General features: G+C 42.1%; 5 protein-coding genes and 1 long non-coding RNA gene across 11 annotated transcripts in view; 2 read left to right on the top strand and 4 right to left on the bottom strand.

The window, feature by feature from the left end:
• LOC122621158 (acetylcholinesterase) overlaps positions 1 to 6,119 on the bottom strand; it is a 37,625-nt gene extending 31,506 nt beyond the window's left edge. For 3 of the 4 annotated variants that reach the window (XR_006326197.1, XR_006326198.1, XM_043798914.1), the window contains exon 1: positions 5,673 to 6,119. The gene's annotated coding sequence lies outside the window, so the exon portion shown is untranslated. Of the gene's footprint in view, positions 1 to 5,668 lie in introns of all 4 variants that reach the window. The other variant, XM_043798915.1, reaches the window with a different exon arrangement.
• Positions 6,120 to 7,804: 1,685 nt separating this feature from the next.
• On the top strand, positions 7,805 to 9,696 carry LOC122621143. The gene is made up of 3 exons (XM_043798901.1): positions 7,805 to 7,894; positions 9,060 to 9,225; positions 9,499 to 9,696. The coding sequence occupies exons 2-3, from the start codon at positions 9,097 to 9,099 to the stop codon at positions 9,580 to 9,582; spliced, it is 213 nt and encodes a 70-aa protein (XP_043654836.1). The 5' UTR covers positions 7,805 to 7,894; positions 9,060 to 9,096; the 3' UTR covers positions 9,583 to 9,696.
• A 514-nt stretch (positions 9,697 to 10,210) lies between these two features.
• LOC122621064 (protein suppressor of variegation 3-7) lies at positions 10,211 to 11,570 on the bottom strand. Its single transcript, XM_043798801.1, has 2 exons — positions 11,439 to 11,570; positions 10,211 to 11,379 (listed from the first exon to the last, which is right to left on the bottom strand). Exons 1-2 carry the CDS (start codon positions 11,468 to 11,470, stop codon positions 10,335 to 10,337), a joined length of 1,077 nt encoding a protein of 358 aa, XP_043654736.1. The 5' UTR covers positions 11,471 to 11,570; the 3' UTR covers positions 10,211 to 10,334.
• Positions 11,571 to 11,889: 319 nt separating this feature from the next.
• Positions 11,890 to 16,789, top strand: LOC122620211 (protein suppressor of variegation 3-7). Of its 2 annotated transcripts, none has more exons than XM_043797579.1 (5): positions 11,890 to 12,803; positions 13,252 to 13,842; positions 13,910 to 14,272; positions 14,334 to 15,299; positions 15,361 to 16,789. In XM_043797579.1, the coding sequence occupies exons 1-5, from the start codon at positions 12,043 to 12,045 to the stop codon at positions 16,415 to 16,417; spliced, it is 3,738 nt and encodes a 1,245-aa protein (XP_043653514.1). In that variant the 5' UTR covers positions 11,890 to 12,042; the 3' UTR covers positions 16,418 to 16,789. The 2 variants fall into 2 exon arrangements, with proteins under 2 accessions (XP_043653514.1, XP_043653515.1); XM_043797580.1 differs by having other exon boundaries at positions 13,258 to 13,842.
• Positions 16,790 to 16,877: 88 nt separating this feature from the next.
• LOC122620212 (TBC1 domain family member 5) lies at positions 16,878 to 19,656 on the bottom strand. The gene is made up of 6 exons (XM_043797581.1): positions 18,771 to 19,656; positions 18,617 to 18,713; positions 18,415 to 18,557; positions 18,083 to 18,225; positions 17,669 to 18,021; positions 16,878 to 17,390 (listed from the first exon to the last, which is right to left on the bottom strand). Exons 1-6 carry the CDS (start codon positions 19,487 to 19,489, stop codon positions 16,881 to 16,883), a joined length of 1,965 nt encoding a protein of 654 aa, XP_043653516.1. The 5' UTR covers positions 19,490 to 19,656; the 3' UTR covers positions 16,878 to 16,880.
• A 2,121-nt stretch (positions 19,657 to 21,777) lies between these two features.
• Positions 21,778 to 25,471, bottom strand: LOC122620431. 2 transcript variants are annotated; one of them, XR_006326127.1, is made up of 3 exons: positions 24,608 to 25,471; positions 22,017 to 24,272; positions 21,778 to 21,959 (listed from the first exon to the last, which is right to left on the bottom strand). It is a non-coding gene; the product is annotated as an uncharacterized LOC122620431 (long non-coding RNA). The 2 variants fall into 2 exon arrangements; XR_006326126.1 differs by having other exon boundaries at positions 24,561 to 25,470.
• Positions 25,472 to 26,953: the final 1,482 nt, after the last annotated feature.

Here is a 26,953-nt window from a genome sequence, read left to right on the forward strand (position 1 = left end):
GCATGCTAAAGCAAAGCCAAAGTTGCTAGCACCGGTGATAACAACGACAAAAACCTCGGTGAGCGATTTACAAGCAAAGCCGGGCGAATACAATCACACTAAAATCGCGCATACGCCGCGTATTCCCCAAGAAACATCAGAACTTCGCATTTGTTTGCCTTTGAGTGGCACATGCGCCACACTTGGCACTTGCTTTTATTTTACCCTGGGTTACTTTTAATGCCCAGAGCAGCAGGGCTAACACACACACGCTGGCTAACGCAGACAGACACACACATCAAGCGGCTTATTCCCAGTACACGTCACGGTCTCAAAGCGAGTGTGTGAGTATGTGTATGTGTGTGTGTGCGCTTATAAGTGATTATCTGCTGTAAAAATGGCGTAGAAAGTGGGAGCTTATTTTCCCGTATACTGATGCGCATTTAACTCCCCAACGGGTTATAAAAATACTACACAACTATTTTTTAAGCGAGCAGTAATTGGCATTGTGTAAGTTTATCTAAGAAATTACCTTAAGAAATGTAAAAAGAATAACTTAAGTAAGAAGGTATTTTTGCATAAATGATTTATATTATATATGAAAATGGATTTCAAATTATTTTAAAAACTGCAAAAATGAAAACCGAAACGCCATATAGAAAATTATCAGGAATACCTCTTGGTTTCTAGCCCTATGGCATTCGCTGCATTCTATCCCATGTTGCTGCAACTGATTCTGCGTTGTAAATCCAATAAAACCCAATGGGACTGCATGCAGTCACTGCAGCAGAAAACAAATCGCGTTATTACCGCCGGGCAATGGCCAAGAGGAAGACTCAACGTTCAGAAGGCAGAGACCTCAGGAAAACTCATAAAAGTAGCCACGGCACAGACAAATAAAAGGATCGCATAAAACTAATGTTAAGCAATTCCCCGTTGCCCCTATACTTGTGCCTTTTGTCTGCGGTCTCGTGTCTGTATTTGGTCTGTACTTTGCTGTTTTCTTGCCCTCCATTTGTGTTGCGTGAGTTTCTGCTCTGTTCTGTTCGGTTGGGTTCAATTCGGAAGCCCGGGTCTGTCGTCGCCCATCGTCATCGCCGGACCCTTAAGGGGGGAACTCCCTTTAGAAGCCAAAAATCTAGTGATTTTTTGTTATTTATTTTTGGGAAAATAAAAAAAGATCACATCAAATTGGTATTATATATATTCAGGACAATGTTTAAAGATAAGAAAAAAACATTTTCATTGTTTGCAAAATTATAAATAATTGAAGTTTTAGCTGATCTTGTATCTCGCCTCGCCGCTGACATGGAAATCTGCGTGGGCGATCCTGACCGCAATTCTTATCTGAAATCATAAAATCAAACATTTTTTTACTCGAGAAGGTTTTTTCTGTCCGTGGTACTAAAATATACGGTATTTATGAACATTAACTATAAAAATTGAGCATTCAAAAAATTTTCCGTTTTTGAAGCAAAAATTTTCGATTTTTTTTATTTAAAAAATAGTTAAAAAAAATTTTTTTTTTCATAAATCTAGTACCACAGATGCAGTTTTTTATGATCTTCAAAATAAATCAAGGATGAACAAAATCGGTTCACTAGTTTTTTTGTAATCACCCACGCAAATTTAAAAAACATGGTTCTGAGAAAACGACGTTCAAAGTTAGCGGTCGAGGAAAAAGGAACTTACTCAATAGTGGACACGATGGTGGCAGTAACACGTCAATCAGCTCCACCAGGTTCGTAAAGCGAACCTTCTTCTTCCTCAAAAAACTCATTTTCAAGGAGATTTGCCTCCCTACGAGCACTTCGGGCCTCTTTCGTGCGCGGGTCCTTATCGCTCGACGCGTTCGACCGGCTCACGCACCGGTCGAGCGCGCCGCTTTAAAGTCGCATAACTTCCACAATTTTGAAAATAGAATTTTGAAACTTCGGAATTATATTCTCGAAGCATATACCTATCGATTAAGACAGTAAAAAAAAAATCGATTTTTTGAAATGTCTAAAGGGAGTTCCCCCCTTAAGACAATGATGGCTGGCCCAAAGCTCCCGAGGATATGCAATAAAATTGCGTTTTAATGCTGCTCTAACGGACGAGCAACGACCCATTTACCAAGAGCTTGCCTTCGTACGAGTGCAAACATACCCATCTGACGCATTTGCGTTGTACAGGATATGGGCAGTTTTTTTAGATACCCAGGCAGGTAGAATATACTCTTGGACCTGGTAATACGATTTCTATAATATTACCCAAATAATTTTAAGACTTTTATTGCACTTATAGAATGGTAATGTTTAAAAATACTTTTAAAATGAGAAATCAGTTATATTATTGTGGTATTGTAATATCAACAGAAATATGCAGAATTTGTAGGTTTTTTAACTCAACTTTAACTCACTTTCCTAAGAGTAAGAAACTTCTTATGTTATAAACATTCCTTTCTGGCCTTCCCTTAGCTCATCATTCAATATTCATATAGCCGAGGGTATAAAACTGTCCCCTTTGTTTCAATTTTATGGCTGCCTTTTTATGCTCGTTTGTTTGTCCTTCGCATTGTTTTATGGAATTTTATTTGCATATTTTCGCGTGTTACCCGCTCGAAACACGAATCCAAGACTTTTATGAGTTTGTCGATTCTCCGTGAAATGGGAATGCAAAAGGGGCAAAGTGGAAAAGTGGAAAAGCGTTGCACTCCCCACGGACTGCAGGAAAACTTAAAACACGAATCCCTTGGTTGCCGAAAAAGAAAATCTTGCCTGCCATTTCGCATTCAGCTTTCAGCGAATTATTTGACGAGGCGCCAAATATATGTATATGTGTGGAAAAATACACAAAACATAAATTGCAGGGGGTGCGGAAAATCCAAGCCCAAACGGAAAAGTGTAAAACAATTCTCAAGTGTTTTACGCTTTAGGCATTGCACCTTCGTTTTTGTTTGTTTGCTTTCTGTGTGTTTGGTGTTTTGAGCTTTTTGGCCTTTATGTTTGCCAAAGCCCCTCTGAACGCCAGTTCGACACAAAGAACCGTGTCGGAGTTCCCACGCCCGGCGGTTTCCTTTGTGATTTAATCATTTTTTTGCAACTGATTCAATTAACTTAACATCTCATACCAGACTTTCTGTACGAGGCACTGGGAAATTGCACTTTCCCCGCCGCCAAAGCGATGGGGCAATTGCAGGCCGGCTTAATGGAGTGCATTGTGCGTAGAATTGATGGATTCGGGTGGATAATGGGTAATCCAGTGATAAACGGAAGTCCGCAGCAGCGGCATCCTATTATATTATATTTAATTCCTGGAGGCAAACAAATGACAAATTGAATTAATGGCCATTAAATGCATTTTTGAATTGTTAAGCAATGGCTGATTGCGAATTGGAAAGTGCAACGTTTGCCCGGAATTAATTATATCAAGGAACAAATTTATTTACCGGCGTCCGATATAACTCTCGTTATTATAATTATATCTCCCCTTTTTATTATTGAATGGTTTTTATGTGTGTGGCAGCCATTTGATAAAATAAGATAGCCTTAAGGAACGAACGTTTTTTTATCATGTCAATATATTTAAACACTTTTTTCAGCAATTGGATTTTTTTCCGTATTAAAGGCTTATGCATTAAAAATCTCACAAAATGTACATTTAACACGTTTTATGCATACTTTTAAAGTCACAGCTAAATTGCAAAATACACTATTATTTCGTTAAACCTGTATATAAAAAAATTAAGTTAACAAAAATATTGATTTGAAAAAACACAGAATATTTATAATACGAGCAACACAAATAAATAAAAAACCAAGAATAAAACTGGCAGTTGGCTACGAATATATATAGTACTGAATGAAAAAAATGGTTTTTATTAAATTTACAATCAAAGCAAACTAACATTCGGATAGATGGTGAACAAAAACGTGTAACAAAATATAGAATAATTGTGTAATAAAAGCGCATGTATGCAACATAAATCTCAATCAAGAATGCAGTTCACAGACCCATAAAAAAGAAACCATCACCATATCAGACACCCAAAGCCCAGCAAACTAGTTGGTCGCATTTGTATGCTCCCATGGATACATAGATACAGATGTATCTCTGGCGGTGGTACGTAAATAGTCCCCCATCCTGAAAAGAATTTATATAAAATAATAAACAGAAACAAAATACGGAATAGGACAGAGTCTGAGTCCGAGCCCAGCACGCAATCGCACGAAACTGGACAACTAATCAGCGTTTGTACCTAATAAGCCGACGGTAGATGATGACACGATGATCATGGGATGATGATGATGCTGCATGAAATGTGCGGATTATGGTGGATAGTATACTATAGTATACTATACTATCCGTATAGTGTGTGTTCGGGTTAAGTGTGATAAATCGACAGTTGAATTACGCGATATGTGGGCGACTGGGAGGACAGAGGAGGCTGTGTGTGTGCGTCGACGAGCGTTTATCAAGCAAAATATTTACACACACACGAATTAAGCGCACTCACGCACTCGGGCACACAATACTCGACAGAAGTGAAAAAATGCGATGCCCAATGCACTGACAAAAATTGGCAGGCCACATTCTGCGTAGCATTCAGAATTCACAATGTGTGCGATTTGACTTAAATACTAAATAAAACAAATTTGTAGTAGTTCTTAAAATTAAATCTTATGTATTCCGATGTTAGTTTAGGTAATAAGCCACCTAAATAGGCATTTTGAAACGGTTTATGTCTTAGAAAAGCTCAATAGCATTACTCGTGACATTTTACCACTATTCAAATGCCACTTTATGATTGTCTAGATTTTGTATACTTAATAGCGTTTGAAATCATGCTTTTTTAAGCACAATGTACCCTTTTACTTTGTAAGAAGAGCTCATAAAAGTGACACGGACCACTTTTGGAAGACAGCAAGGAAATGACAATCACATGCTTTTTCCCTGTGTGGCGGCGAGTGAAAGAATAAAGTAAAAGTGTCTTTTCATCAGAATTTTAAATGTGCTCGCCTCCGATGTGAGTTGCCAAAAAGTGTGTATAAGTTTTTGTATGAGAGTGGGTACAGGTGTGCGCGTGAGCCGACCGAGCGGAAGTTATGGAGCCTACATGCCCCACAAATAAAAAAAAACAAAATAAAAAAATAATTTCGCTTTCGTTCAGGGAAATTAAGGGCGGTCCGGATTGGGAGAGGTGGGGCAAGCGGGTGGACATTGAGGCAGCGCCACTCGATAAACCACCAATACAGGGACCAGGTCCTTGTATGTAAACAGACAAATTATGAATTTGTAAGACTCTCTCGTATTTCCCGGGTATCCTGTTATTCTCCCTTTATCTCTCTCCCTTTCTGCGTGTATGTGTGTGCGTGCTGAAGACCTCACGGATCACTGAGCTCATCAAAAATCGTTAAATGCTAAAATCGAAAAAGAAATTCCACAACCAAAACAATACCTCTAAGGGGAGGTTCCATATTGTTTTGTTTTCCTCATCATTATTGTAATGACATGAATTTAATTGTAAAAAATCCACTTGTTAAGATGGACACAATACCAACACACAATTTTAAATATGAAATAAATCTTCTCCTGGTATGATTTATACATAGATCTCTAAAAATCATATACATAAGTAATAATTATTTATAACTAATGTTCTGCAATGCAGCAATTACAAAAAAATATTATTTTAGGGATAACTTACTCACTTTTTTGTGCGCTAAAAATGCTGCCCTCGGTCGCTCACTACATGACTCTGTTTATGTTTGATGTTCAAAACTTCTCCAACTCTCCGATTCACCAATTTTCCAAGCTGTAAATAAATTGCAGGACTGCTTGCATTGAATACTTGATTTTTGCACCAAAACTTCACTTTATCACACACAGAATCTGACTTATGAAAATCCTTTTGGCCGTGTTATGCCATATGCATGCCAGGGTATTTGTATGTGTGTGTTTGTTTGAAAGAGCTGGCTTAAAGACAGAAAGGGTATGGTGTTTTCCTTTAAATATGTATGGTCTGCCTTCTTTTATCTTGCCTATTTTAAAAGTTGTTCTGGTTTTCCTTTTGGCCTTTTTTGCGCACTGAACTGAATACTAGTGTGGCGTAGTCCGCTCGATCCGCTGAACTCCGAAACTGTGTCAGCCGTTCAAAACACGACGATGTCTCTAGCTAAACTGAAGCCAAAAGGCATCGCAATGCGTACTTTAAACTGTTCGAAAACACACACTTGTACACACACACAGAGGCACACACATGCTATAAGCGCGGAAAAACGGACAATGCTTTTCCGCTCTTTATCTCTCGCTTTCACTCTCTCTTTTTTCTCTCTCCAGTAGCTTTTGAGCGACTGTTATACCATCTCTCTCACTCTCTTTATTTTTGGCCTGAAGCTTTAGCTTGTTTTTGTTCGCAATCAAAATCGAAAACTTTTTCTGCGACATTTTGCCGCATTTGTTGTTGCTCTAGCGAGCCATACCAAATTTCATTATCTCCATTGGCCGCTTTGTTTGTTTATTTGAGAGACTCTCCAGTTAAGCAAATATTGTTGTTTAATTGTTGCCAGTTCTTAATGAGCTTTTAAGAAGTCTTAAATATTTTTATATTTTTTTTTATATTTTTGTTTCTGTTTGTTTTCGTGGACAACTGAAAATCGATCGCACACTTTTAACACACACACAGTCAGCTCTCGCTCTTTTGCTCTCTCAAACACACACACACCCAAAGGCAGCTGATTTGAGCCGAAAAGTATGCTTCACAATTGGACAACGATTTAAAACTTATTTTAATCCGATAAAAGTGTGGAATATTTTCGATTTGTAAACGTATTCGAATTTTTATTTTTTTATATATGTATATATAGATTTTTTACAATTTGTGTTCGAGCTCAACCGAAAGAAAATCGGAACCAGCGTGACCTACGACTCGCAGCAGAATGCGGAGAATCGGAGAAAACAGCAGCCGACCACAACAACAGCTGCAAAATGCGGCGTCGGCGTCCGGGATGAACAACTTTTTGGCCACACACACACTATCATACGAAAGGTGGGGTGGACATATTATAGGAAATTTGATATGAAAACATTGACTAGCAGCCGCATAAAGCTTTTAGCCTTCAGCTGTGCGCACACACAGCTGCTGTTAGAAACGAGGAGGTATAACAGTTTAGCATTTTCGGCTGGTCCGATGGAAATTCTTCCTGCGGCACGAAGAGCTTTCCCAAAACGAAGCTGAGGTTGACCAAGTTTTTATTCTTAGCTTCGATTGATTGCTGGCCGGGTAACCGAATGCGGCAGTGGCTAAGATAAGCGCTAAAAGGCATAAACGGAATGGCCAAACATTTGGCAGATAAGTTCAGCTGATAAGGGTATTCACAATGTGTGCGAACTTTATCGTTTTTTGTTTGCTTTCCTGCTAGTACTGTACGGTAAGAAGGGGGAAAGCAAATAATGTTAAATATTGTATTGAATGAATCAAAAGATGAACAAATGATAATGGCATATGTAAAAAATTAGTCATTTTTGGGTATAACGGGTGTATTATCGATGTTTATGTCATTACAAAATTATATTAATATTTGCCTCTCCCTGCTTGTGTAGTAGTATTAACTAATGCAATCACCAATTGCAATTGCCTTTTAAGTCTCGACAACTTTTAGAATAAATTAGCATATACTCTATAGATTTAAATTAAAAATAGTTTTTTTCCAGTTATTATTAATAAAACCATTACTTGGCTTCACTCTTAGATCAAACCTCGCTGCCAAAAGCTATTTCGCGAAGCTTTCCTTCGTAACTGCGCGTCGCAGTGCGGAAGGTGACAACCCTGCCTGCAGTCGGCATGCAACTTGTTGCGCCGGTTTGCGCTTCTCAGTCTTCATTCCATTCTCGAATCCGCCGGACGTCGACCTCCGACCTGATCTACAACTTGGTTTGTTATTGTTTGCTTTGGCTCTCTGGCATTCGGCTGTTAGGTTGTTTTCGATCTAAGATACGTGGGTGCGCGGTAAAACGTATTTATAAAGTATTTACGCATAGTTGGCGTACGCCTATTAATTGGCACATACTTCAGATTCGGCTGGTCCAATTAATCCGAATATTCCCGTGGGCTAAATTCGCCAACCGGTTTGTCGGCGATCTACAATTGTGTTTAAGATGACTTAAGATGGGCGATGACTTAAGAGGACACACCCCGCCAAGTGCAGTGCTTACTAGTAGTGTGATTTGCATAATGACGACATTTGTTTTGAGAGTGCTATAATAAACACTTGATAGAGGAATTCGGCACGAAATCGACGGTCGAGGTCTTGACCTTATATTTTGCCAGGCTCCTTAGTTTGGTCACAATCAGTTTTGACGTCAGTGTTTCTAAATTCAGTCTCAAAACCGAGCCAAAGCGGTCGTTAGTATGTTTGTCACGACTCTAAAGTGAAATCTAAGCGCAGAAGAAAGCCATTCAAATGCGTTTTTCGTGGGTAAAACCTTAGTGAATGCATATTTGAATATTTTCTTAAAGTTAAAAAGTATTTTTTAGAGAAAGATAATATTTTATCATTTTCGTATAAAGAACAATAAAAAAAGAAACTTCAGTTTTTGTGTTTCGCTAAACTTTTGGTTATCTTCGACGGCCTAACTCAAGGACTTATTATATAATATATTATTTTAAATTGCATATGACTAAAAGCTATTTATAAATGAGCGTGCTATTCAAACACAAATGGGGTTTACTGAAGGATTTACTTGCCCGAATAACTTGACATTCACTATCTTAAATTGGAACGTTGATACAGCGATAGAAAATAAGAATTAGAAATAGAAGTGACGTTTTAGAAGCTCATTTAATTAGGTTTGGGTTTAGTTTGTTAGCTCATTAAAAATATTATAAAGTCACACTTTAGAGCGCGTATCAAATGAATGACAAGTGTTTTTCTTATTAAAGTAAGCGAAGTTCAAAAATTAGTTTTATGATCGTGCGACTTCCAAGACTTGAAGTTTTTCATGAGAAAATTAAGACATAAAGAAGACAACTGATAATCTTCGGTTTTATTTCTGAACACCCACTAAATAAGAGCCCTTGTATTTATCTTATCGCACAGCTGAAATCGCTCCGAACAAACAACACCACTCATCACGATGCCCAATCCACTGTGGTTCATCTTCTGGCTGCTGGTCTTCTGGTTCGTCTCCTTCTTCGTGGCATTCTTCTGCGCCTTCTTCTACATCTGGGTTTACGCATTCTCCTCCTGCATTCCCGCCCTGGCGGTAAGTTGGTTAACAGGGTTTTTTAGTTTTTTTGAGGAGCAGCATATGAATTTATATGGGGGGTGAGTCAATTACTTTACCTGCTAATTGCATGAGGCACTTTCCTTATCGGGCCGTTAAGATGTTTAACCCATTACTCATTTCGGGAACTTATCAGACCCACAACCGGAGCTTATGGGCAACACAGATAACCGGTCCCGCTTTGTAGACCCACCCACACCAAATGCCTACAATAACATTTCTAACCACCGACTTGTTTCGATACTTTCGCAGGGCATATCGGACATTCTGCTCCAGGGAGTCCAGTTCCCGTTCTACTGCGGAAAGGCCATGTTGGAGGGCAAGCCAGCATTCTAAGGAGGGGCCTTCTCCAATATTAATAAACTTAGTGCCTTACTGATAACTCCTGTTTTCAATCATTTTTTACAATTTTACAAATAAAGATTTATTAACTTAATTTTAAAAACTTAATTTTTGTGATTGATTCTGATTGATGGACTCTGACCTTACATTTTGCTTGTTTGATACACTTTATTAGACTTGAGAAATTCACCTAATGGAGTGATTTTTACTATCTTTGCGTACAGACACATATTAAAGTATCAAGCGATGAACAATTTATCATAGCTCTTATCATGTGGTATGTATGCGTAATATTTACTCGTTATCAGAGCCAGTGAATTCCCATTTGTATCATTCATTGTAAGTAAATCACTACTGTTACCCACACTCAAGAAGTATTTTCCATTGATTACATCTCTTTTTTTCATCCGCTGTGAAAATTCAAATTAATACTTTGCTGGCAAAACAAGGTCACGATTTTTATATAGTCTCAATGCAAAACACCCTTCGACAAGATTCTATTCGTTAAATATTAAATGACCACTTTTATTCAGCAAATAAATTTCTAAAAGGATGAAATATAATGAACCATTTCATAGCATAACAACACAATGAGATATTTTTAAAGAATAAGTCCAAGGACTACAACAACTAATAAATAACTTTATTAATGAAAATCAGTTAACAAAATATAAAAATGAAAACACTAGATATTCTAATTGCCGTATTGAGCACGGTTTGGAACCGATTCCAAAGTTAGGGTGAATTTATTTGGTGGTGGAGGCCACTGTCGCATTCTGCTGACCACTGCCTGGGGCGTCAGCTGCTCCGGACCCTGAGTTTCCTGCGAGATCCTGATGTCCGGCAGCCTGAGAAAACGCCTCCTGTTCGCAAAGAGCGCGCAACTCGAGCTCACCGATGAGCTGCATCACCCGGATCTTGCCTTCGGTGGCCAGCTTGGGCGGCAAGTTCTTGACGGTGGCGCATATGCTGTCGAAGAACAGCTCCAAAGAATCGCGCGGTGGCGTTACAGGGGACACTGGTTGCAGTTGGTAGGATTGCAGCTGGCGGGCTGCGTAGGAGGGCGTCGTGTGTATAGGCGTTATGGTGGCCTTGGAATTGATCTCCTGGGTTTGGCACATCCCACTGGGTGGTGTACTGGGCGCTGAAATTTTCTTAATGGTGATCCTGCACGGCGGAGCTACTGTTGCAGGTGTGGAGGAAGTGGGATAGGAGGAGCCAGTGGACGGAAGACTTTGAGGCAACTCGTTGATGGTCACATGTAGTGGCAGATAATCCAGCATGCCGGAATGCTGTGAGTCAGTCTCCGAGGTGCGGCGCTGCTGCTTAATGGCGGGCTCTGTTTCGAGATCATTCTGTGCATCCAGTTCTGGAGCCTGCTCCTCATCGTCCACGAAGTCCCCCTCGGTTTCATCCAGTTCCCCCTCCTCCTCATCTGTCTCCTCGTCTTGTGGATCTGTTCCGTATTGTAGCAGACCCTCTTCGTCTTCGGTGTCCTCCCACTTCATCGCACAGGAACTGGAGCCATCTACGTCCGGATTATTTGCCTTGGCGGGCAAAGATTTTCTTTGTGCATTTTCCGAGTGCTTAATGCTGCCCTCGTGCTTTCCTAGGTCAGATCTCTTGCAGCTGAGCCTGCACTCGCACACCGCGCAGAACACAAAGTGCGGATCCGTCTCATCCGGGAGCAACCACGGGTATATTGCCTGGTACTCCGGTTTCGTCTTGGGTCGAGGATACTTCAGAAGGGCGCACGGCCGTCGTGGCCTGTATTCGGAGCGTAGGGCATCTCTGGTAGGGAATATAGTCAGTAAGCTATAGTCACTGGTCTCTTACTCAGCTAGACTTACAGTTTTTCCTGAGTTAACTGGAGGTTTGACATTTGGGCAGTTCTTTTCCAAAATATAAACAAAATCTAGTACGGTATGACCGTGGCGCAACAGCACAGCAATACCACATTTTTCGTTTCACTATTGCAGTAAGAGTTGTCACCTATTATGGATTTTAGTTTGTACTAAGTTTTTCTAAATAATCAATTACATAAGTTATTTCAAAGTTATGTTATTTCAAATCATTTTTTAATATGCTTTATTAACAAAAGTTTATGTACTGAGCAAATTATTTATAATATTATATCTTGAATAACGTTCAGTTATGTTATGTGCGTTCGCTTATAGTGGGAACGCAACGTTTTATGACCTTTCACAATAAGTGTGACCATAGTCACACTGTTGCATTCTAGGTATTTTTTGTACTTCCTTAGTATATTGTCCTTTGCCCGCCGGTTTAATGCTACAGGACGGTCACATTGGTCAGCGCCTTGACTGCAAATCCAAGTTTTTGCTTGCACTTCTCTTTATTTGTTTTAGTTTATAACGCATGCTGTGATCGCCCGAAAGCTGACAAAGATTTCAGCAAAGTCCCTGGAAAACCAGCGGTCTGGAGCATCTGGCGATGGATCAGGATACGAGCGCACATGCGAAAAACTTCGATGTTCCCAGCGACGCCGGCCTCAAAATGGCGTCTACAAATTGCAAACCTTTGGCGTCGGCGACGCACGAGCTAAAAATCATGGACGTGGAGGGAGGTGCTGTGGTGGCTCCGGATTCCGTCGAGGAAGTGGAGACCCCCATGGTCATCCTGGTGGATGACGACGAGGGGGATGCGGCAATGGAAGTGGAGGAGGACGAGCACCCGATGCCGGATGACGCGGGTATCGAGGACATCATGGACGATGAACATGCTCCATTGGTGGCCGAGCTACAGTCCGCTCTAAAGCAGGCCAGCGAGGATCCCCTCCTGGAAGACCAGGAACGAGACCCCGATACCATGTCAACCAAAACTGAACCCTCCAGCGATGCGGAGAGCAACCACTCGTACCACGATCCCATGGGCCTGCTGGAGAGGATTGACAACCATGATCCGGGAGACAGCCAGGATGACGACGACGACGATGACGAAAGCAGCAATGGCGGTGGATCAATGCGCCGCAAGATGCCCCGCGCGCAGCGCTGGCTACTCTGGATGAAGCGATGGCCCTGGATCCTACACGAAGCCTCCGATGGCACCTTAGCCTTCTGCCTTTACTGCAACATGACCATCAACGTTAACAACCGCTCCAGACACATCCAGCAGCACAACATGTCGCTCTATCACCAGGAACGCGAGTGCAACTACCTGGCATTCAAGAAAAGCGAGGAGCAAACTCGAGGAGCGTGAGTATCAGTTCTAAAGATTACAGAAATGTGCAGAATTCAGTTGTAAAAATCGTATTACCTAAAAGTTTATGTGGAAACAAGGGCACAACCTTTTGAGTTTATTAACCCGCGGAATGAAGTAACTCAACTCTTGAAATGCCTTTCACTTTGTAAAGGGTAGTCTGAAGTCAAGAAACCCCACTGTTATGTCAAAAAAACGGGCTCAAGTTCCATTTAATGAGGGGAGCGCTACACCAAATCTGCATTAATTTTCCAGCGTGTTCCAATTGTTTGACACAATAAAACTAGTGCACGATAAGCGCGTTTCAGAATAATTTTAATGAAAGATGTTTGACACGAATTGTAAGGAAAATGTTACCTTTAAAAAAAACCTGTTTATCTTTGTTCCTAATCTATTTAGATTATCGCGAATTTTAGAACACTTACTAACTCCCATTTTCCGTAGAACCAGTGACAACGAGGTCAAGCACGAATTTGGCACCAAAAGCTATGTGGCCGCCATGAAGCAGAAGCGAGTCTCCGAGACCGAGGCCTTTAACAACTTCAACTGGCTTCGGTGGCTCCGTTGGCATCCTTGGCTAGAACGTTCTCACCCCACAGGAACCATCGGCACATGTCGCATCTGTAGCGTGCGAATGAACGTGGAGTTTGTCTATTTGCGGAAGCGCCACGAGACCACCAAAGGTCACATGGAAGCCCTCCGCAACCTGGATTCCGATAAGCCGAGTCGGAAGCGAAAGAGGAGCAAAAGCAACAGCGAGACCGCTGGTGGCGACGATGAGGCCGAGCAAGAGAAGGAGAAGGAATCTGAACCAGAAGTTGATCCGGAGGCTGCTCAGGACACTACAGTGGTCATGATGAACGGCGAAGTGGACTCGGGCGACGACCCAAGCAAGTGGTGCGAGCTGATTCCGGACACCAATCCACAGCAATGTCGATGCACGATCTGCGACTGCACAATGGCGATTACCAGCTTCCTGCGGCACTGTAAAACCAGAGTTCATTGCCATAATCTATTGGCTCCCGCTGAGAAGGGGTAAGTATTGTCCTACGGAACAAAATAAAACTCTTATTCTTGAACTTATTCCAATTTGTGTACTCAGCTCTTCTGATATTCGCGGCATTTGGGCCATGTTCGCCGACTTGCATCCTTGGTTGATTGCCGATCCCGAAGACCCCAGTATTGGGTACTGCAGCGTCTGTCGCAAGCGATTCATGTATGGAAACTCAGAGATCAAGCGCAAGAACCACGAGAACTCCGAGAAGCATACCTTGGCTGTGGCCGCCGCCAAGGCAGCCATTGAAGTTGGGCTGGGTGATGGCAATGACGGCGAAATGGATGAGGGCGACAAGGAGGAAGAGGAAGTGGCAGCAAGTGAAGCTCAGTCAGAAGCTCGATCGGAGAGCGAGGCCATCGAAGATAACGACGATGACAATTGGTCCGAGACACAAAAAACAGGAAAAGGGTATGTGGCTAATATTATTAGCAATGATTAAACTTAAAAATAATTTTATAATTACTTGTAGTTTTGCTATTGAGCCAAGAAAGGCCAAAATTCGCGCTGGTGTACGTTTTTACCCGTGGCTATGCTATTCCAAGGACCGAAAGACTCAGATTTGCAAATTCTGCCGCGTGCGCTTCCACAACGAATCGGCAAAGGCGCGTCATGAATTCAGTGCCCGGCATGTAAAACTAGTGAAGCAGTTTAAGGTGCGGCAAGCCAAACTACCACAGGGCACAACCGCGCCAGCCAGAAATAAACGGCAGGATGATGAAGAATCGCAGGAACAGGACGAGGAAGATGGGGAAGAGGAGGACGCAGAAGAGGATGCGCAAAGCTACTCCGATTCGGGCACCGTGGAGGCAAGAAAGCCTGCTCGATCGGCTAATAAGCTATTCGTGAAGCCTATTCCGGCCACTATGAAGGGCAAGGTAATGGTGTGGAAGGCCCGCTTTCCGTGGCTCTCCTACAAAAAGAACGAGCAACGTGGAAACTATGCCTGGTGCAAGCTCTGCGAAGTGTCCCTCTACCTACCCTCATCCAAGTGGGCCTCCAAGCACCAGAGGACTTCCCGGCACATACGCCTCCGCATTGATCGAAAGCGCAATAGTGGTGGCAACCCGGTGAAAACATCGAACAAAAACTCTGGTGAAATTTCCGCTGTTGTGGCCACAGCATCAGCTTTGGCCAGCGGGGAGGCTAGACAGAAAGCGGCTATGGCAGAGCTGCAAGCCAAATACAACTGGTTGGATCCCGATGCCAATGACGAGAACCACTGCCACTGCCGTGTGTGTGATACCCGGCTACCAATCAAGGTCTTTTACCTGCGTCAGCACGACTCTTCGCGCAAACACGCCGAAAATCTGGAGCGACACAGGGCCAATGCCGCCGCTGCCGCCAATGCACCATCAGTTAGTACCACTTCCACTGTTGATGCGGAAAGGCAAGAGTTTGGATTGGACAAGGAGAGTGAAAACGATATGAGCGTTCGGTGAGTTTAAGATTGGCTCCATTTAGCATTACTGATAACCACTCTCATTATGGCTACTTAGATCCGATGGCAGCACAGCGGAACCGCCGGCAAAGCGTTCCCGACGCTCAATGGAGGTTCGTCGCATAATACGCGCTCTTCGCGACTCAATGGGCAAACGCCAGGAGGAACGCTCCCATATGGACATGGCCAGGGACATGATATGCTCGTCGTTTGATATTGTTTCGCGCTTGCGGACTTTGGAGCGGGAGGCAGCCGCACACAACGAGTCTACGGTGCAGGCACCCCAAACGGTGACAGTGACACCGGGTAATCCACCGGAGCCTCGACATGTACTGGATCTATTTTTTGATAGCATTTCGCCGACCATGAAGTCCCTGCCGCCGGACTTAGCCGCAGAGGGAAAGTCCAAAATCATGCAGCTCGTTTGTGGCTTGGAGCTTCGTGCTATGCAGAGAAATGCGACAGCGCCTAACACAGCAACAGTGTCTGTTTCCTCGACATTGTCTTCACCAGCTTCGGTTACCCCAGTTACCACACCTCCGGCTCCTACTTCAGCTCCCATCGCTTCTGCTGATATAGATATGCATTCCACGTGTATCACCATCCTGGATGATGACAATACTGTGCAGAACAATAACGAGGTTGAAGCCGTACAGAATAAGGCAGCTAGCGGCACTTCCTCTACCCAAGTGACCATCAACGGCAGCCCCAAAGACCTGCCAGAGAATATACGCCGTATTTTAAGTTCCAACCAAATGCAAGTGACCAACCGCTACGAAGCGGACTCAGTGCGTTGTGTCCCGCTGGACAAACTAACAACTCAAAGTCGGGTCAACGGAAACGGAAGACTAAGCCAAGGTGGTTCTTCAGAAGCACCATCCACACCACAGGCGGACATAAGTAATGGTAACACGTTGGCCATGCTCCGACAGATACGTGTGAACAATAATAACAGTTCCAAGATGATCACCATCACCAAGACCCCGCAGACGCAAAAGCAGCATCAGCCACAGGGAAGCATGACATCGACTCCAATAATGCGGGGTGTTCCCAACAGCAATGGGAGTCAATTGACAACGTTTCGGTCAATGGTGAACCATAACCGCAGGCCATAGAGCTCCTAGGAAATATAAATCATACGTAATTTTAGTATTTGTCATTGTCATTATTTAAATTCGCCTCAATGAGATATTTAACGTTAAAGATGAATACTTGCAAGCAATTATTCGAAATTAAGAATGACCACTCCTTTTGAGGTACACGAACAATGGAGTTCCTTCCAAGATAGCACATAGAATACTGACCCCTTCAAAACGAATCTGTTGCTTCCGGAACTGGCATGTTTTGAAGACGCTTTGTTTCGGAATCATTCCAGTACCAGTAAAATTATATATTTTTTTTTCATTAAGCACATTACAAAATGGATTTATTTGTTAGGTTTATGGACTTATTCAAGTCCGAAATATAGTAAACTGTATGTCTTTTAATTATAATCTTTACTAATTCCGGTTCATCCACTTTGTGGCGGCTCTGTTTAAGTCTAAATTCAATTTCAGTCGTTAGGAGTGAATCTTGCGATCAACTCAATTCGTTTTGATGCCGTTGCTGGGGCTCCGCAGCTGGCAACCCGTTTTGAAGCACCGCGTTTCCAGGCTTCTCATCGCTCGTTATCGTGGATAGCTCGATTTCTCGCAGCTCCCCGAGGAGCCGTCGCATCGAGCTGTGCATGAATGCGTTCTCGGGCATCTGATAGCCGCCAGTTGCAGAGAGAGCAGCGGGTGCGTTAGAGGGAGTGGAGGAGGTTGATGGCTTTGGCGGTATGCTGATAGTGTTCAGCTGCTTTTGCTCATTGGCCTCCAGAGCCTGATCGATGGGCGCTGATCGCTGGTGCAGTGGGAACATGAATTTTACGTCCAAAAAGCTGCATAGCTCTTCAATTCCGTCCAGTGTCCGACTGAGTTCTTCGCTCCCATTTGCCTGCTTTCCCAGATGATGACGCACAGTGCCTAGGTAACTCTGCAACTTGCTTCGCGCTATCTTGATTACAGTTTGGGCGTTCTTCAGCTCCAATCGGAGTAGCTCTGGACTCTGCAAGGGCCAAACACAAATATTACTTAGGAATAGGTCATTTTTGTTTATAACAAATACGCCACTCCATGTTATTTTCATAAAAGTATATGTTAAGTTATCACTTTGAAATGTTTATAAGATTACATCTTTTAATTGGTGGCCCAAAACCCCAGTCTGACTTAAGTAGTTTTGTTGTTATAACTAAATGTACTCTAATAAAATATGATAACAGCGAATTGTTAAACGAATCATTTCCAAGTGAAACGCTTACACGACAAATATTAAAGCACACTCACATTCTCCAAGTATCCATCCATAGCAACTCGATGGGTATCTTGCAGTTTGGCCAGAGCCGAAGAATCCGCCGCATTGCGCTCCTGCATAAAGGTTATCTGCCGGTCAATCTGGCTACCACTGGTGGCCATCGAAGAGGTTTCTGAATTAGTGCGCTGGCGTTGTCCCGCAGGTGGAGGCACTTCCTTGCCCGCAGAACTGTTGGCAAAGGACACACATGTGAAGGCGTTTGCCGGATACTCAAACTGCTTGGGATTGAGCATGAATAGGGCATGTCTCAGCACCAGATGTACGTCCACATTGTTCGGATAGCGCATTAAATATGTCAACGATGTGGTGTAGTCACTAAGAAGCACTGATATCGACATAAGTTACGCCATAATTTATATACTAAGGCTCTAGGCGGGAGTACCCACGTTTATCACGGATGTGCACCAACATGGCCACTAGGATGTAGTTGGGCAGGTCGAAGCGGTCGCTGTCTGCGAAGATGGCATCCCAGAGGAGCAACAGGTCCAGCAGCATAAACTCCCGTCCAAAGAGAAGTCTTAGCCATCGACTATAAAGGAAAGAGATAATTTGGTTAATTTCAATATTCATGTTTAAGAAATGTGTAGCTTGTTTGTGTGATTCCCTTTTCTAAAACAAACAGTCCGGATTATTTTAAGATTACGCATTAAGTATTACTTAATAGCTAGATATTTAAAGGGCTTCAACTAAAACCCCCCACTTTTCTTTGACAACTCACATGCCGAATATGTGCAGCGGGATTTCCATCTTTTGGAGATAGTGGTGCAAGTGCTGGTCCTGCTTGGCGAGTATTTTGTCCCGTATGAAGTTCAGCTGGCCGATAACCTCCGCCTCGGTCGGCGCCTCATTGTCCCCGGGGCTCTGAAAGAGAAATGGGTAGCGATAAGGGCTGGTTGCTGCACCCGCAAACTGCGACGCACCTCGACTCGCTGTTCTATGTGGCCACCGGGTGTGGAGACCAGATTCGAGACTCGATAGTACGACTCCACGGAGGCCATGAGGCGGGAGAACAAAGAGCTGTGAGAAACGCATTGAATCAATATAGGTAGATTACATGTTAATTGGACTACGTACTAAGTATCAGCTTCCAGATAAGCGGGATCCAGCACGTCCAGAAGCGTGGGGTTGATATCCGTCTTGGCCAGTTCGCTGAAGTGAAGGAGAGACTGGTGATCGCTGTAGACCACAAATATGATGGGAGCCAGGATCTCGTGCATGCCCTGCCGGTAGCACATGTACGGATGCTCCCTGGCATAGTAGAAGAGTATGTTGACCATTGCATTCTGCACCAGAGGCTTACGGAAAAAGTCCACGCCCGGAAAAGTGCGCACCACATCCTGCCGGATGACAGCGAAGAGCTCCTGGTCGCTGAAGTACTGATTCCATACGCTTTGCGTGGACTGCGACAACGGATCATCGTTGCAGTCCACGGCCAGTTGGTGGGGATTGCGAACGTAGTCCGCCCGGAACTTGTCGTACCTCACTCGCTGCTGCAGTCGCTGGCTAGCCCAGCTCTGGTGCTCCGAGGTCAAGACGCGAAGAAGGAGGGCCCAGTGAACGCTGCGGAATTTCGACATCTTGAGATCCCCGGCAAATGCCGACTGTCGAAGACTTTCCGGGTCCGCATCGAGGGTTTGCAGCAGCACCTGCCACTCCTGCCGGTAGCGCTCCACGGAATTCATGACTCCCGCCTCTGGAATCACCAGAATTGCACCTTTTCCCGGAAGATTCTCCAAACTTTCCTTTGCCGCCGATCCGTTCAGTGTGATGGCTTCTATTCCCCAAACAGTCATCGCTTGTCGCTGGCTATAAACTAAATGCAGGCGGTTATCCGCTCCGTAGCCATGTCCACACTGAATTTCGGTAGATAAAGGGGGTGGCGGCAAATTAAACAATAAACAATGGGGTTTTGCCAAAGAAAGTGGATTGAATCCCAAGATAGCAGTGCAGCAGTGTGACCGTTGATTGCCCGTTAAAAAGATACTGTGCAATTCCGCGATAATATACTAAAACGTATGTAAGCCCTATTAAATACCGTAAGTTAACGGATATTTCAATATTTAATTTATTCAAGTTTTGAATTACAAGGTCATAAGTTTTTTGTTAAATAAATGTGTTTAAATTTATTTATATTATATTTTTTAATATTATATTTGGATATAAAAATGTTTTATAAAATAGATTGTGTATAAGAACTCAAGCTTTTATATTTTAAAAGAAAATAAGCTCACATTTAATAGAAAATGGTGTAATACACAATCAATATTATAAAAACAAAATGTTTACAATCAATTCATAAGCATCTATCGATAAAGATAGTTGTATGATAGTTCGTTGACTAAGTTTCAAAATAAAAGGATGAGATCGTTAATGACAAGCTTCAGCTAACCCTTTCTATGACTTAAATTCGGGGGAGTACCAAAATTGTTCTGATTATTTCTATTAGAATGTAGGATTTTTGAATAAAATGAAATAATTGCTGTAAGCTTATATCGATTGGGTAAGATCTAGCCAGAGCACTAAAATATGAAATCAATGCGAACACATCATTAATAACAATTGGCGCCGAGTCATTGTATTTCCAGAAGATTAAATGAACAAATGTGCAACCAGGCAACAATCAAATTGCTTAAACACTTCAGCCACATAAGCTCCAGCTTCCAAGTTCCATAACACTCTGCTCTCTGGGTACAACTGATAGTTTACCTAAAGAAGCGCGAGTCTGGTATTGTTTGCCGATCCGCTTCTAATGAGCACACATATGAATCCATTAGATAAATATCCAATAAAAGTTATTGGCTTTAAATTCGCATCTATTTACGCGTTCTGCTTCACGTATGTAGTGTTTATCAAATCTCTCTATTGAGGTCAATGCTTGTCGCTATAATATGCAACAATTAATTCATGATAATGCCAAATAGTCGGCAGCGAAACGGATCCAACCAGGAAATAGAAGACAATAACGAAATGCGAAGATCTCGGATCGGTTCGGTTCGGTTCGGTTTCGGATCTTTGGACGGGCAGAAGTTTTGCCCCTCTTGACATGCCAAAAATTGCTAATAAACCAATCAAAATCTCTGCTAATGTCCCTAAAGTTTTCTAATATTGATTGTGTGCCGGTGCCATGACATGACGGTCAATGTCGTTTTTTGATCTAGTCTTGAGTCTTGAGTAATTTTTCTAATCTCTTTTCGGGGCTTGAACTTGAACGATCGTTTGGCTTTGACCCAATGACTGAATGTCGAACGTCTGCGGTGGGTGGATTTGTTGGTTCGTTGGCTTACTGTGTGTTTTGGTGGTTTGGTGGTTCGGTGGGTCGGTGGTCAAGCGAGTGTGTCCAGGGTGATAATTATGCCTTCAAGTACTCCGCTAAGATTTATGGGTTGCATATTCTCCACACACGAAACCATAAATTTGGAAAATAGTATATTAATGCAATGGTCAACTGCATGCTAATCATTGCCACATTGTAGAGGAGCGTTTAAAGTGCATTTGCATTTAATACAACCGCCGCATAAACGCAACCATGTAGTCGCACGTATGCGTCACATTGGCTTCGATTTATAATTTCTCGGTCAAAGTCAATGTCAATGCAAATGGCAAAAAACCTGCAAGACACCGCCGCATTCGCATTAATAACAATAATCAGTCAATGGGGCTATCTGGCTTTAACACCCCACCACTGCCCCGCCACCAACGAAAAGCTCACGAAAACCGTCGAAATGCGAACGAGTTTTGGCCGCTTATCAATAGCTTTTGCCTTTGGCCTGAGAACTCGTTTGCTTTGCGCCTGACTTTGGGCCCTGTTACAATTTGCCTTTGCCTGCTTAGCATTTTGTATTTCCTGATGTTTAATCAGCCAGCTGAAGATGCTGAAGTCGAAGTCGAGACAGCAAATCGATTTCGGGGTTCACTTTTTGACTGCTCTAATCGAAGAGGTGCTATGATTTCTATGCAGGCTTTATTGTATATCATTTTTAAACATTAATATGTAATATTTTTTGTATAGTACTCTTACTTTTCTATTTGACTTAATATAACAACAACTTTTAAGCTCAAACTCAGTATTGATATTCCACATAGAAAGCCATTACCCTTTGGTTCAAATTGTATGAGCTATTATATATCTTAGATATTAATGGATAACATATCAGATACAATTTGGATTATTTTTTAAAAATAATGTTATTGTTTAATACCTGTTTGTCCGGTGGGCCTCCCCTGCTCCTCTTTATTGCAACCCCATTTATCTCTGTAGTATATCTGAAGCATAAGATCATTAAAATCGCAGAAATTGATTGTTACTATTAACTTTTTCACCATTCAGCAAACAGAGTATTCCCGTCCCATGGAGAGGGTATTCCAAGAACTGCCGGATCAGCCTTTGCCGTCATAGCTCCAATGCGGTCTCGACTTCATCTCTTCATTTGCAGCAAAGACAAACGCGAGGTTAGCGTCGAGTCTGTTGGCGTCGTTTTTTCGCGCAGCATTGGCCTTTTTGTTTGGCTTTGTTTCCATTTACATATTTTAATTGCTGGGTCTATTTGAGCTTTTCGGAGGTCCGGTCCCCAACTTGTTTACTGTTACACCTATGCGGAAGAGTTCGAGGCGGAAGTCTGGCCAAATCCACCGGCTGTGTAATGTGTAATGAGGCGGGGGATTTCCAAATCATTTGGGGCCTAGGCATCGATTCGATGATAATAGATAATATATAAATAATAGGGAACCGATAACCTTGTCCGCATCCAAGCAAGGGTCACGAGGTTAAATGTAAATGGGAATGGGATCTGGAAGCAAATATAATACGTTCTTTTCGAATTCCAATGTTTATATTTATACCCCGTGAGCTCAGTCTCGTGTTGGCCAAAAACTTGTTCTACTCGCCAAGAACACCAAACAACTTGATCTTTAGATAAATAAATCTTTAGCCGCTTGAGAAGGTTCTATCAACTGGGCGGGAATTTAAGCCACGTTTCTAACTACTTGCAGATCTAGTCCTACGTCTGATTTCCTTGATTTCCACGAATTCATTGTCTGTTTAATCTTGGCATCTCTGCTGTGAAGAGTTCTTGATTATGTTTATGACGCATATCTTCGGGCAGTATTTTATTCACATTTGCCTTGACTGATATCGTTAGATGGGTGTTAAATGAGCTGCCCCCGGTTTATGGAGTCGACCGACTGGTTTTCAGCGGATGAAATTAAATAAGGGCCAATTTCTGACTTCTATTAGGTCGCGAATATAAGCTTGTTACCAGTGCTCGCTGAAAACACATGCATATTTATGCAAATCCACTTACACACCAGCAGAGAGTCAAGAATAGAAGCCCCCAAAATACATATGTATATGCGGACGGGCAGAAGGCATTTTAAAACGCCAATCAGGCTTGCGATCTCCCCCAGAATTCTAAGCAGGCTCTCGGCCTTTTCGATGCTGATCATGATCGACTTGTTAATGAAAAGACTTCGAGCACTTGGTGACGAGTTCTTTGAGCCACAAAAAACCAACTTCCCTGGGGCCAAGATTCTGTGTAGCTACCACACGGTGTACGGAAATGCTATTGCGCCAAAATAGAAAATATCATCGAAAATTTTCGGGCGTGGGCGAGTAGAAAAAGTTGGAGGGCACGTGATTAATTTGCTAATTTCTGCTATCCGGCGTCTCCAATTCGCTTTATAGCTTATTAATGTTTTGCATGGCTTATTCTTACATTCTGACAATCGAATGCCAATGCCCTGCGAGCTCCTCAGCACTCTTAATAAATTGTTTTACATGGATTTTTTCTTTGAAGTACCTTTCAATGTCCTCCGTATTGTTAATCAACCATAAACTTGACACAATGTGCACTTAAGATTCAGCTTCAATAACGACACTCGAGCATATTTTGTTCATCAGCAATGTGTGTTATTAATGCGACTATTATTAAATAATAAAGAGTTTTAAGAATAGAGGAAATCACATTTCCAGTATTAAAAGAAACATAATTTATGCACTGTGGATTTAGTCTCGTGTTCTGGGTAAGCTACTTGCAGTAAGCTGACCGAATTACGAATTAAAATGTATAGATAGTAATAATTTAACTACCTACAACAAGTATTCAACAGCATACCTACTTTATAGCTTTATTCATTGAAGTCAACTATATTCACCAATAAAACTCCAACCATCCAAACGTGCCAGCCACGAGTATTCATATGAATGGGCGTGGGGCTGCTGGACGAAAGAATAGTCTAAAAATAGGGATACAGGTTTACGATCTTGTGCTAAACACTAATGGATTTGGGTTGTACGCTGCCTGACAAGCACCTCGAAATCGTAAAAGCCATGTTTGATAAATTGGCCAACGGACGGCCTGAGAATCGCAAAGCGGCCAACGGCATTCGTCCAAAAGGATCGCCAGAATCGTGTGCTGAAATGTATTCCGAATAGGCAAGTAAACGAGAAAAAGAGCATTAACATATTATCCATATTCAGCTGATTGCGTTGTGATGAGTGACAATGAGATCGGTATTGCCAAGTCCAGATCGCGTTGCCCTGGAGATCCATTTGGGTTGTTCTCCTTATCCGATCTCTAGCTACACAGAACAAAAAGATGTGTTTAAGATTGTATTTCACTTCAAAGAATAGAGACAATGATAGGTCTTCCTAATCTGCAATCTTCATTTATAATTACATATGTTGGTGCTTATGTATGCCCGATAAAATCATATGTATTTTTACGGCTGATGATTATATATTTTCATTGTGGGCTCTCTGAATATGGGAACCAAATGCAGTTTTCGATAATTGTTTATAATTGGTCTTGAAGCACTGAGTAACTAATTTAGTAATTGATATATGCTATTAACAGATTTTTCACCTACACATTTATCAAGATCGTTTAATAAAAAGACAAACAAAATACTTATACTTTTTGTATCTGTATCTTTGGTTGTTTTGGCATGAGTGTATGGACACACATCTACGGATATGTAATGAGGCTTTTGTTTGATTTTGTTATTATTTTTCATGGCACATTTGAGGCGTGTGGTGACGTGACATTGTGCTCTTCCTGCGGCAAATCAGGCATTTGCATAAATATTTGGTTAAAGCGATCGGCGGCACCTGGGTGTACTGATTTGGATTTTCACGCACTTTTGCACTTGAAAACGTTCAGCAAAAACTCTCTGTGCCGACCAATTTGTCACCGGAGGAACTGCGTCATTTGAACAGTGTTTTCGCAACAGCCGCCAGCGTGAATTTCAATTAGTTGCAATTAGTTCGGGCATCGCATCACTTTCAGAGTCTTTTGGCTTACGAGTGAAATGTAAGTTGCGGTAATGCCGAGTTGCGTTTGGTTACGGACCAAAAGGTTAGGGCCAGGCTAAGTCGGGCCAAAAGGCCGAGGAGCGTGTTCGCCGTGTAGGTACATGTACTTGTACTTAATTGTGCAATTTTCGCCACTTATGATTTTGCCAAGAACTCAAGAACGCCAAACGACCTTGGCTAACTCACGACCCACCGCCTCACCATTCCCTGTCCAATTTGGAGATGCTACTGCCATTTTGCCTGTCACATTCGTATGAGTTCTAACCACACTTCGCCATGACAGTCATTTAGTCAAATGTGTTGTTTTTTCTCATTTTAATCGCTATCTTCAATTTATTGAGGAAGGCTTCGCGGTTTGCGAGGGAGTTCGATTGCAATTCGGCACTTGACTGTGCATTTTGCACAATTTGCACAGTGGCTAACGATTCCGAGAACCTGTTGTATTCTAGTTACTGCGATTACTCATTTTACTAACATTGTGTTCTTACCTTTTGAATAGATTTATCTGGAGTATCGGTCGAGGTAAGTATTTCTGCCTGACCAGCTAGCACATGGAAAAAAAATCAGGTTGTGCTGTAAATTATTTTCCGCTGGGGGATTTTTTTTACCGATGATCTACGGAAAAGTTCTGAGATCTTTGATTTACAATATAAATTTATTGTTTACAACCTTCAGCTTGTTTGTTTTCACCCTAAAGCCATATATTTATACAAAACTTTTTGATTAATGTTTAATTTTACTATATTAACAAAATATATATTTTAAAATATGCTTTTTATGGTTTTTAAGGTTAACATTTTGCAAAGGCAATAACTCACTTACCGATGCTTGCACTTCTAGTAATATTTCATTTAAAATTATTTGAAACCCCTCAATTTTGGAGGGTATTTAAATTTTATGACTTCAACTGGAAATGTGTTCCCCTTAAGTAATTATTATCTTTAATTACTTGTCTCGTGTGAAGACATAAATAAATGTTGTCTTAAAATTGGTGAGCTCAACATAATAAGAGGCTTTGGAACTTGTGCACATTTTTAGATTATTTTCTATTGGCTTAATTTGTATTTAAATACTTTTTATACAATATAATCAATAAATGAATGTTTTAACCTGCCATAAATGTTATTTCCCATTCACAAATGGGCACAAAATATGGTGGTTAATTGACTCTTTAGTGGCCACGTGTTGAAAATAAACACTGGAATTATGCTGATTGAAATCGAAAGCCATAAAATCGTGGCATGTTTGTTTATATTGTGTTTTTTTAGGGTACTGCGATTACAGGGCAACTTGACTGGGAATCGGATGGAAACGTGATGCCAAACCGGTTAACCCGGCGCTGTTTAACCCACTGAGTAACCACTATGCAATTTCAGCCTGCAAGATGCAACATGTGACCTTCGGGGCCACGAAACCTTCGGTTCGAGAAGGGGTTTTTGACACCACATGCAGGCAGATGGCAAACAATTTTAGTGGCCGCCACTAAACAAAATTAGGACCGGCTCGGTTCAACTTTGCGGCGTTGGTGTGAAAACACGGCAATTATCAGAAACCGCAACAACGCGAAAACTGTCAACAATGGCTTTTTGGACCACCTTTTCTTAGCCTGTGATGCGGTAATTGCTGTTTACTCGGCGAGATCTACAAAAAACACCTAAAAGAATGGAGCCATTATTGGCCCATTTCATGAGTCGGCTGGCCAAATATTTGGACGGACTAAACAGCAATTATATGTCGGCCATGCGGCGGGGAAAATGTCTGAAAACAACCGACAAAATCAATTAGAATCTGTGACCAGTTGGTCAAAATCATCTGAATATGCATATGGAGACAAGGCCGAGGTGGCAAACTGGTTAACCGTTTGGCATCTGACATACATCGCGTTATATATGGCCCAGATCCTCAGCAAAGTCAGAACGTTATATAATACCGAAATTCGAAAACATGT

Source organism: Drosophila teissieri, chromosome 3R (assembly GCF_016746235.2).
Source record: "Drosophila teissieri strain GT53w chromosome 3R, Prin_Dtei_1.1, whole genome shotgun sequence".
NCBI classification, from domain to species: Eukaryota; Metazoa; Arthropoda; class Insecta; order Diptera; family Drosophilidae; genus Drosophila; species Drosophila teissieri.